Source organism: Zophobas morio, unplaced genomic scaffold (assembly GCF_036711695.1).
Source record: "Zophobas morio isolate AGI-343-1 ecotype UQ-CSIRO unplaced genomic scaffold, CSIRO_AGI_Zmor_V1 ptg000002l, whole genome shotgun sequence".
Lineage (NCBI taxonomy): Eukaryota > Metazoa > Arthropoda > Insecta > Coleoptera > Tenebrionidae > Zophobas > Zophobas morio.
The window spans coordinates 19,672,719-19,684,677 of NW_026972107.1; the positions used below are offsets into that span (position 1 = coordinate 19,672,719).

Below are 11,959 nucleotides of genomic sequence, written 5' to 3' on the forward strand. Positions count from 1 at the left end.
AACGAAACACAAGACACAACAAAATCAAAATCAATTTTAATATTTTTATATGGACAGTAACTAATATTTTTGCTATAATTTAGTTGAACTTAATAATTTTTTGTTGTAACTATTTTTTAAAATACCAATTTTAACTAAAACAGTTTATCATCATTATCTACAGGGTACTATTTACTCATTCCTAAAATTATTTCCAAACTAAGACACAAATTCAATTCAAGAATCGAAAAGATTATATTTATGGACACACTTTCAGTTCCACCAGAAATAAAGATTTTGGAAAAATTATTGTTTCGTCAATGTAAAAAAAATACAAAGTTGAGAAAAACAGAATAACAAATTTTCAACTAAATACTAATTATTTGACATTTACTTTGTTCGAAATTCTTATGCCATATCGGTTGACAATTATTAAACGAAAAAACGGTAATTTCAACTATATCTCTGGAATAATGATTATTTCACACATTTTTGGAAAATATTACTTGGTCTGAATTTATTGTTACATTTCTGTATTAATGAAACAATAATCTTTTTAAAAAATTTAGAAGGACTCTAAAAAACTAAGATTATTTTAGAAGTATCTACTCAGATAAATTTTATATAAGTACCTACCAAATCGTCTTATTTAATACAGGTAGTATTTAGTGTTGAATTAGATTTAATAAATTGAAGTAATTTTGGTTATCGAACGGTCCTACTCGTAGTCTTCATTTTCGATCATTTTTCGAAATTATTTTTGATAAGATCTAACATCCTTATGAAAACCAGAAATCTTTCTTCGTAAACAATCATTCAAAAATAAAGAGCGGTTTGTTTCATTCCGAAATTTTAATATAAATTATCGTTATCAGTTAAGACATAATTTTAAACGAAAAACCGTGCTAAATTTAGACCTAATTTTTTGTAGGGGTAAATCGTGTTTTGGTAATATAAATTTTTTCTTCATTGTAAAGTTATAATTATAAATATAAATTTTGCTAAACTCAGAGAAAACAAAATGATTAATACCGCGCAGATGAAAGATCATACCTACTTGTGTAGTGAATTTCAAAATTTTTCTCCAGTTATACCTACATCATTACATTAACCATTCTTTAGTAGGTATAGTTACTCGTCTTATTGCTAAAAATGTAATTTATTTTATACATTAATGTAGATGTTGTGCAATAAAAAAGGATTTTTTTTTTTAGTAAACTAGAAAAAAGTTTTAATTTCGCTGTGTCTTGAGTTATTTTTGAAAACATATGGTGTACACTGTACATGTATTGCAGGTACTAGATTTATCGATGTTTTTTATGTGTGGGTTTGCGTGGATAATTTAAACTTAAACTTTATTACCTCCCCAAAATCTTAGACACGCATCCATTCGAGACCTGGAGAATTCTGGAGATGTCGCACGGTCTGGCTCCCGAATGGGCTAATTCGACGATCTTTTGCCTGGTAGAATCGGGCAGAGGTCTTCCGTTCACGTAAACGCCTCCCAACTGATTGATGCCACTGTGTCCGGCTGTAGAGCAGCTGAAAATCGTGTTCTGGCCCATGGAAGCGTGATGCATGAGGTCCTCTTCTGGAAAAATCGATCTTTAGAATGTTTTCGTGATAATAACGCAAGGAGTGCGTGAGCGCAATGCGAGTGAAGGATAGGATTTAATCTATGTCCTATTTTATGCTCGCTCGAGCATGCCCTTCCTCGCTTTGAATTCGCCGAGTGCAGATTAATGTTGAATTACAAGGAAAATTCTTGGGTATTCACGACAAATAACTGTTTCGCCTTGGAACCCCACTAATAAATATCCCGTAATCAAGAGGCGGCTTCGGATTTTTTCGGGATAAATCTGGAGTTAATCCCGAGTATGTGGCATCGGGCCCCGGGCCACATAAGTGAATTGAATAGTCGAGGAACTTAGCAACTTCTCAATCCGCCCCCGCTTTATGCTCTGTGCAGAATTACCTCCAGTCAGCTCTATTCACTAATGTACGCCAGATTATAACGCACTTAAACCCCTTTTATCTATGCGCTCATCTGCTTGTCCATTAACTACTTTGCCCGGAGCTGCCGAAAACATGCCGATTGATATAGAGTCGTTTATAGAGCGGTGAAAACCAGTGGCGGAACAAATATTTTCACAACAACCGTAAATAACACTGTTATGGAAAGATTATTTTATTTTATTCTTTAATAACAATATTGTTTCCTATCCCTTTATAAATTCATTTGAAACTGCAGCCGCTATTGCCGTTAATCACAGACACAGTGATAGCCATTATGTTATTAGTTTATTACTTATTATGCAAGTATTAGTAAAAAAAAAAAATTATTGAGGAAAAAATTAACCACCCGATTCCTCCAAATTTAGCACAATGAACAATTTTTAGACTCTTACAAGAAGGTTGTATGATACCTACGTATTTTTCCACCACAATTTCCCCACATACTTATAAAAGTATAAAATATCATAAATGACACAAAAATGTAAACGGTTCCCTCGCTAAATTAGGCAATTTTTTAATATTTTTATTGCTTCCTGAAATTTTGCAGCAGTTTTTTATGTTGTCTCTTAGTTAAAATTATTGACTAAACTCTGGTGTCAAATAAAGAACAATTTCCTAAGCACAAGAAGTTTTGACTTTTTTTCCAAAAACCTGATGTAAGTTAAAAAAATAACGCAAATTAACAAACCACGATTGTATAAGCATATTATTTTATAAAGTAAATCTTAAATATAATAATTCCACAGAGTTTTCCAATTCGCATTTCTACAAGTACCCAATAGAGGGCGTTAATTTACATTAGTAGTTTGATCACATGTTTAGTTCATTCCATTTTCTCATTACTCGTTGGTGTTTGCTGTTAGCAGCAACTCACTGCTCCAAATCTTTATAATTATGTAAATGTTTTAACGTTTTTCGTTTTCCCTAGAGTGAGTTTATCTTTTTCGATCTTTTTGTAATCTAAGTGACTACTGAAACTTGTCAACCAACTTTTTTTAATAAAAACCTGGCGTCGACTTAATTTCTCCACATTTAAATTTAAAAAGACTTTACTTATCAACATTTGATTTGTTAATGAACATGAGCAAACAAATTTTGGTTAACTAGCTATATGATGGTCTTAAAGCTCAGCCAAAATTTCATAGCAATCGGTAGGTATAGGCCATCCAAGAAAATAGTTGTTTTATGACTCTGACATTTCCAAACCTCTTGTTTGCAAATACATAAGCCGGTTCTGTTTACTAAAAGTATGACGGCTAAATAAAACAAAGAGCCGCCACCTACGTTTGGCGTGATGTCCTAAATTTATGACTTGACAGAAGTTAAACTTGTCAAACCACAATTTTCGTGGATGGCCTATACAGTAGTTTTGGTGATTATGTCTTTGATAAAATCGCCGACAGACAAACAAACGGAAGACTGACATTCTTGTATGTCCAAACCGTAAGACGTGATGAACACATTAATGTCTAATTTTTTATGTAAGCAAAGAATAACTGATAAAACTAGCAAAATTTATGGAAAATTTGAGAAGATTTGTCTGCTTTAATGTTAAGATAAATGTCATATTTTAAGGCCAGTCCCCACGTTTTCTCAGCGGAATTTTCGCTCTATTTTCAAAATGTAATATCTCCGTTATTAACAGATCTATAGTTTTCAAATTTTAAATATATGTTGTCCATAACTTTCTTTATATAACGCAAGGGCAATTTTGTTAAAAACAGCTTGTGATCATATTATTTTTTTAAATTTAGTGAAATTTTTGCATAACGTATTTTTAAAAATCAATATTTCAGTTATTTATGGAAATTTTGGAACGGGGTTGTCACCACTGTTTTCAGCTTGCAAAACTTGAGAAATTCTATGAGGTCGATTTTTGACTTTATTTGTTGGGACTGAGATATAGTGAAAATAAAAGTTAGCAATTTCCATGATATACGCTTTTTTTAACTGTGTATCGTTTCTAAAAAATAAAATCGACGATATGTCTCGTATGATTTCTGGAGTTTTGTAAGCTGAAAACAGTGTTGAAAACCGTGTTCTGAAATTTTATTTAATAATTGAGATATTGATTTTTAAAAATACGTTATGCAAAAATTTCACTAAAATTAAAAAAATAATATGATCACAAGCTGTTTTTAACAAAATTGCCCTTGCGTTATATAAAGAAAGTTATGGACAACATATATTTAAAATTTGAAAACTATAGATCTGTTAATAACGGAGATATTACATTTTGAAAATAGAGCGAAAATTCCGCTGAGAAAACGTGGGGACTGGCCTTAACTTTAGTACCTACACAAATTTATGCAGTGCTTAGAGAACAATTAATAACTTGAGTACAAAAAGTACTTAAACGTGGAATAAAGAGCTATTATGAGCACACTAGAATCACACCTTGAGTCATAAAAGAATACACTTGCCTCTGCAACATACGTCCTTCATCCTGTTTGCACTGCTTGCTTCTGTGAGGTGATAAGGTAAGCTAAGGTGCTCTGTGGAAGAATATCAAATAGAAAATATTACCCAATGGAAAAAAAAAATAAGCGTAAAGTCTATTTAAGAACAACGTAAGATTTTCGGTTCCGGTTTAACTGTTTTCAATTGAGACTACATTTTTAAGCATTAATTCTTCCACAAATAACAAGAAAAACAGATCACAAAGTAAAATAAATTTAAATTGAAAATTGTTTTTAAACAGTGACCGAAAAAATTGTGCTTAGATAGAAACATCTAGATATAACCATTTAAATGGCAACAGAATTGCACATATTTTATAAATGCGAATTTTAAGCCATGGTATTGATTGTAAAATGGCAAATATAATCTTTGTTAACCTTTACAATGAGTTCTAAAAATTAATGGCATATTACGCAAATACAAAAAATACGAAATAATGTTTTTAATGACGTCATCAATCTTGTGGGGAGATCACAAAAAAAGTGTTGATGCTCTGTGTTAATGTTTTACCAGAATTTCAAAAAAGTCCATTTTTTCTTATTTGAAATGTGAAATGTTGCTACAATTTATATTCTTTTTTAAGCAAAACCGTTTACATCAAGAAAAAGAATGTTAATAAACCAATCCCTTGGTAAAATTTGGATAGTGGTTTGTCATTTAGAACGTACTATCAAGCACACTTCAATTTTTTAAAAGGAATTAATTAATTTGAAAACTCAAGGTGTTAGTTTTCAGCAAAACTGGAAATGTTAAATTAATCACATTTCCACTCTCAGTAACGTTTAGACTTCAAGTAACGCTGCTACAAACGACTAATTTATTTCTTATATAATTAGTTTAAATGACCAAATAGTATTAAATTTTTTCGTACAACACATATGACACAAACAAAACGAATAAAAAACTTGTACAATTTGTTTAATTCCCAATTATGGTGGTTTCTTGTCAGTTCGCTAAAATTTTAACTTTTAGTGTCCCGGTTTTTTTTTTATATTCAACGACTTCCAAAATTGTGTTTCCCCTTTCCGGATTATTCTGTTTTTAGGAGTAGATTATTTTATCCACCATCATTCCGTTTTTCCTCAATAAACTTATTTATCGACACCCACAAATTGTTACGCCGCTGGTGAAAACCCGGCCTTCGCAACATGCACTTAGCTCCGTCCCGGAGGATTCCGGCGCCCGCCCCCTTCTTCCCGGACTCGTGAAAATGGCGTCTCTTTGTTGACTCGGTAACCCGAAGTTCGCGACACTCGCGTTCAAATTGCATTAGCCTTAACATTACATGGCGAATTGAGGATGTACCGAGACGTGAAACTCCAGAGTGGGGAAAACTCTTTAGTCGGCAAGATGGTGACAGCCTGGCAAAGTCGACCAGACATAAATTAATGGAGGAATGGAAATGACTGAAAACTAATTCACGACCCTTGCATAATTCAAAAGCAAAAAGGCGAAAACTGCCACGATTTGCAGAAAGGGAAAACGATCAACAAAATATATTCTTCATGAGAAACTTATGATCGAATTATTCTAATTTTAACCGGTCTTGCGGAAACTGTTTTCGCCGTTTGGAGCGGATCTACGCATTTCCGATAAATAAAAAATGAAAACCTTTAAGGAACTGAAGGCTTCGGAGGATAAATGTGCTATTTTGCAAATAGAAAGTTCTAGTGAAATTTCAGTTTATCGAATGGCGTTGCGCGGAAGTATGCAGCACAAAATACATAATAAAGGTTATTGGTGAGTTCTCACGAACAATATTATTTGTGTGAATTTGTAAAAGACTCGGCCAGTGTTAATGGTTTTATCACGAAACACATCTTTTTACAGAAGATTAAAATCTATTGTTGTCTAGGTAGCTACCTACTTGACAATATTTCTTTTATTATTATGACATAATAACAACTAATATAATGAAAAAACGATACCTGTACTTATACTTATATGTACATAAAGTAAGGCATTATTTTAAAGTTCTAAGAGACTGAATTTTATTGTAAAGTCAACGCCGACGGGCACACTGGATAGTTAGGGTTAATGTTTTACGACTTTCTATGTATGTGATTAATTAAGTTTTGCCCCAAAAAAATGTAAATTAGTAACAATGTTATCTTCTAGAACTTAATTAAGATTTGAAACTGCTTTCAGTGTTTTACGAGTCAGTAAAATTTCAAGGTGCCATCTCAAGATATATAACAGATACCTATCTGTTTCACAAACTTTACAAGCAAGTCACTGTTTTAGTTTGTTATTTTGTACACGTATTATCAAAAGAAAAGTTATCATAAGATAGTTGCTGTTTTAAATTTCACGTAGGTACTAAGTACAGGTATATGTTTTAATCAACATGTGAACAAAGTCAGATGTGTAAAATAATATGGAGCATGAAATATTTATTTCAAAGAAAGATCAATTTCAATATTAGGATAATTTTATAGCAATTGTAACACCATGCTTTCATGGCAAGTTCGCGTTTAACTTTTAATTGAGATCCGTTGCTAGGCAACGTGCATGTTTTAATCAATCACGAGCTCATATTTTATTTCTCTTTTCAATAAATCGAGGATTAAATAGGAGTATTTAATTCGATTTCTATAAACCAGCCCTAAGCTTCAAAATTATTTTTTTTCACAAAAGAATAATTTATACCTAAAAGAATGTTAACAAAATACGGATAACAAACACGATAAAAAATTCAGCAAGAAAAACTGGCAAAACGGTTGGAAAACAGAAAAACACTGGAGCTGACTAAACATTTATTTGATATTTTCTAATCGAAGCTGTCTAACTTATGACGTCATGGTCACTTTATTTCTTATAGGAATCTAATATAATGTAAAACGTGAGCTTAAATTTACAATTAACAATTATTCAAGTAAATATCTAAACAAAATAATGTGTTAGGTATGAGCTCGAAAGTTTAGATTAGGATATCGTTTTATCTCGTATAATAATTATAAAATAAAAAAATTCCTCTTAGAGTTTAATATTTTATTTAATAACTTTTAATATTAAACATTATTGTATTCACAAGGAATTAAGGAATCAACTAACGAAATGTCGACAGATTTATGACATATTAAAGTGATATTCCCGACGTAGAATTAAACTTTTTATTCAACGTGTTTTACATGTATTATTCATTTGTGGCATAAGAAGCAACATAGAAAATACTCTAAGATCGTCTAGAAATTTACATTTTATAAAATGAGACGCTAATATTACACAGAAACTGACTGACGTCTTTTGGCTAAAATTAAAAATTCGGTATAAGGAAAATACCATGGAAGTGAAAACTCTTTTAGAGGATTTCTTAAAAGTCAGTTTTAACACGTTTCAACAGTTTTATGCTGTACACAAAGCTCCTTTGCCGTAGTGTGTAAGTAGGTAATCAGCTTAGAATTATTGAAGACAATAATTCAGCCACAATAACTCAGTTAACACAGATATTGAACAATGAATCAACGTCAACAGAAAATAAAACAACAGTAAACTTTGATAGCGAATAATATCTAAACGACAATGTAAACTGCGAAACCCACACAAAAATACATTTAACATGAATATGTAAACTCCCAAAATAGAAGCAAACATTTGAAAATTGTAATTTAATTCCTGCCTTGTACTTAATCGGACTAAATTGAACGATTCTTGGTTGAAATGAGTTGTTTCGACAAAAATTCCGGCTGTACTATGTTTTCATTTAACCTCAAATTAACTATTTCAAATGCCGGACATATCAAGAGAAAATATGTTTCTGCAGCAAAAATGCAAAACTTTCACTTCGTCTGTCGGCTGATCTGTTGTTTCTAGAACAAAGGTCTACGGAGAATTTTTCGTCAAGTTAAACAGTTAAGATTTAGCAGGTGGCATTAAAGGACTCTCGTCTCTTCTGTCAGTGAGGGTTTAGGACATTAGCTCAGTACCCATAATTTGACATTTCTAGTGTTCGAATAGACTGAAGAATTTATTAGGGGTTGCCGACTGGGAGGCAATTTGACTTTCTACTGTGTTGGTGTTTTCTGTCTTCAAGTTTGTTGTGACTAACAAAATTTGGGAAAACCTATGGTGATTATTTATCCATGAATTGTTACTTATGCTAGGATTTCTAATACGTGATACCGGGCGATTTTTTAAATTTGTGATCTAGTTTTCGCCATATATTGCGTTTCCAAATAACGTAGGACATCTCTTAGAACATACAATTTGTGTTGTGATAGGTTAATAATGATTACTTTGATCTTCACGTGACCATTTAAAATCCTAGTGTTATTGGTCTAGAGATGTTGGGCACAACCGTTTTCACACAGCTTAATAAATTGTACCTGTCCTTTCTGCTTCGATCAACTAGAGTTTTCACTCTTAGGGTAAATGTGTACAAGAGTACGCACTTAGTGGAAAACTGTCAACAACTTTTTAATTTTTTTGGATAGACAAATTTTATAATATAGGTTCGTTATATACATGTTTAGAGATCAGATATATTTAATTGTACGTCCCAACACCACTATATTTTAAGAGTAATTTCAATTTTTGTCAAGATGTGTAAATGCGCACTCTTAGACAGTTCATTGCACAAGAGTGCGCATTTGAACGCTTATGAGTACGCATTACATTTTATGAAAAAATATTTGTTTCTAAGGTGAAAATAAATGGGAATAAGTGACTACAGACTACACATAAAACGGGAGACCTATTTCTTCGTACTCTAGGGGTCTTGAAAAGACGAGAAAACGTAAAAATAGAGAGTCGGTCGACGGACTCGATTACAACACGCTCAGGAAGTAAAAATAAAAAAAAAATCACCATAACCACCACCACACAACTTGAGAGGCAGTACAAAGTAGTAGAGTTAAATAATTCATTATCGTATGATATGTATCTCCAAGACTATTAGACTACGTATTGCAAGCAATGCACACTCTTATACAATACCTCGCTGCGCACTCATGTACATTTGTACATAACCTAATGTTTTCAAAGTTAAAAGCTTTTGATTGACAGAAAGTGTAAAACTGTTAGTGTATAACGACACCTTAAAAGTTACAACTAATGAAAATTATTACTGTAAAATAAAAGAACTGGTACGTACCTTACAAAAAACTAAAACTATGAGCGGTAAAAATTACATCCACACAACGTGTGAACATAAAATCGTCAGTACGACCAAACTATAAACTATATTCAGGTCACTTTTGCACCTTTATCTCAGGTTTAGCATTAAATTCTGAATGGTATAACTTCATCTTACCCAGATGGCACTAATAAGCAGAAATCATCAGTGCGTACTCTTATACATATTCGCACTCTTGTACACATTTACCCTACTTGTATGTACCTTCGTGTGGTCATGCTTGTTTTTAGTTTGTCTCAATTTTCGTGTAAGAGAGAAGAATTTATTTTCCATGCCCTCTCCTTATAAGAAACATTTTGAATATTTGAAAAGTATGCCGGGTTTCTTTGCACTTTTCATGTTATCGTGTAAACTTGGTCGCTCATTTTCTAGGCACATGAATGGCACGTGATTAGTCCAACTGTTCCGGGTTTTGAGTATAAACTTTATTATGTTTTGGATTTATTGTATTCATATGTTTTCTGCCTCAAAGAACAAAATATGTCAGCTTCAAACATGGACTCAAGTTTTTAGGAATTACAAATTTACTCAGTGATCATTTAAGTCGCCGAATTATTTATATTGTATATGAGGGATTTATGTCCCAATATTTAACAAGCATGCTCATGTTACTCGAACTCCAATTGATTTAGTCAAAATGCTCTCTATTTAAATAAGGAAAAAACTACATATAAATTTAGTTTTGGACGATCGACTGAATTGGAGTTTGTATCAGGAAAAATTTGTTTCTAATTTATAGAAAACTTGGTTTTACTCCAAAATATTACACACTTAATCACTCCAGAACATTCGTTGATGATTTATTATGGACAAGTTGAGCCACAACTGCTCTACGGAATTTGCTTTTGGGTTCCTCTTCGTTTGGACAGGATCTATTTATTGCACAGAAAAGAATAATTCGTGTGTGAATATTTTCAACGAGAGTCGTATAAACATATTTTTAAAAATCTATAGATATGTGTATACGAGACGTGTGTATACATTTTAAAAAATAAATAATGATCTCGTGTAAACAACGAAATTCGTAATGTAGGGTAAATGTGTACAAGAGTGCGCATATGTATAAGAGTACGCACTGATGATTTCTGCTTATTAGTGCCATCTGGGTAAGATGAAGTTATACCATTCACAATCCAATGCTAAACCTGAGATAAAGGTGCAACAGTGACCTGTATATAGTTTATAGTTTGATCGTACTGACGATTTTATGTTTACGCGTTGTGTGGATGTAATTTTTACCGCTCATAGTTTTAGTTTTTTGTAAGGTACGTAGCAGTTTTTTTATTTTACAGTAATAATGTTCATTAGCTGTAACTTTTAAGGTGTCGTTATACACTAGCAGTTTTATACTTTCTATACATCAAAAGCTTTTAACTTTGAAAACATTAGGTTATGTACAAATGCACAAGAGTGCGCAATACTTGCGATACGTAGTCTTATAAGGTAGATACATATGATACTATAATGAATTATTTAAACTCTACTACTTTGTACTGCTTCTCAAGTTGTGTGGTGGTGGTTATGGTAATGTTTGTTTTTTAATTTTTACTTCCTGAGCGTAAGCGAATGAAGTATTGTAATCGAGTCCGTCGACCGACTCTCTACTTTTACGTTTTCTCGAATTTCAAGACCCCTAAAGTACGAAGAAATATGGATCTCGTTGTATGTGTAGTCTGTAGTCACTTGTCCCTATTTATTTTCACCTTAGAAATAAAGATTTTTTTCATAAAATGTAATGCGCACTCATAAGCGTTCAAATGCGCACTCTTGTGCAGTGGACTGTCTAAGAGTGCGCATTTACACATCTTGACAAAAATTGAAATTACTCTTAAAATATAGTGGTCTTGGGACGTACAATTAAATATATCTGATCTCTAAACATGTATATGACGAACCCATATCATAAAATTTGTCTATTAAAAAAAATTAAAAAGTTATTGACAGTTTTACACTAAGTGCGTACTCTTGTACACATTTACCCTAAAGACTAAATTGGAATTCTATTTTATTGTCGATTGGTTCACTATGATTACAAATATATAACAAATTACCTGAAATTCTGAAATCCGTTTCAAATCTCATATTATTTAAATTTAAATTAAAACAGTACATCATCGAGAAAAGTCTGTATTCTGTTCAAGAACACCATGATTAGTTAGTTGTGCCATATATTTCGTTACATTTTGTTTTAATTTGTTATTATTTCTTCCTGGTGACGTATTCCAGACATTTCTTTCTGTAAAACAGAAATAAAGAGTATTACTATTATTACTAATGTCCTTAAATGCTCTGTTTAATTTTACATTAAAGCTCTACTGCTCCACTTTCCTTTAATATTATTTAATATTAGTTCAGCAATCATGAAGTCTG

The 11,959-nt window shown here is 32.0% G+C and overlaps 1 protein-coding gene across 2 annotated transcripts in view; it reads right to left on the reverse strand.

Annotated features, from left to right (window-relative positions):
* The window catches only part of LOC135129933 (paired box protein Pax-6), an 86,713-nt gene that overhangs the window by 58,181 nt on the left and 16,573 nt on the right, over window positions 1–11,959 (reverse strand). For both annotated transcript variants that reach the window (XM_064057211.1, XM_064057205.1), the window contains exons 3-5: window positions 11,641–11,825; window positions 4,419–4,490; window positions 1,342–1,570 (exon numbers count right to left, since the gene is read on the reverse strand). In XM_064057211.1, the coding sequence (XP_063913281.1) occupies window positions 1,342–1,570; window positions 4,419–4,490; window positions 11,641–11,704 (365 nt within the window). In that variant the 5' untranslated portion in view covers window positions 11,705–11,825. The remainder of the gene's footprint in view (window positions 1–1,341; window positions 1,571–4,418; window positions 4,491–11,640; window positions 11,826–11,959) is intronic.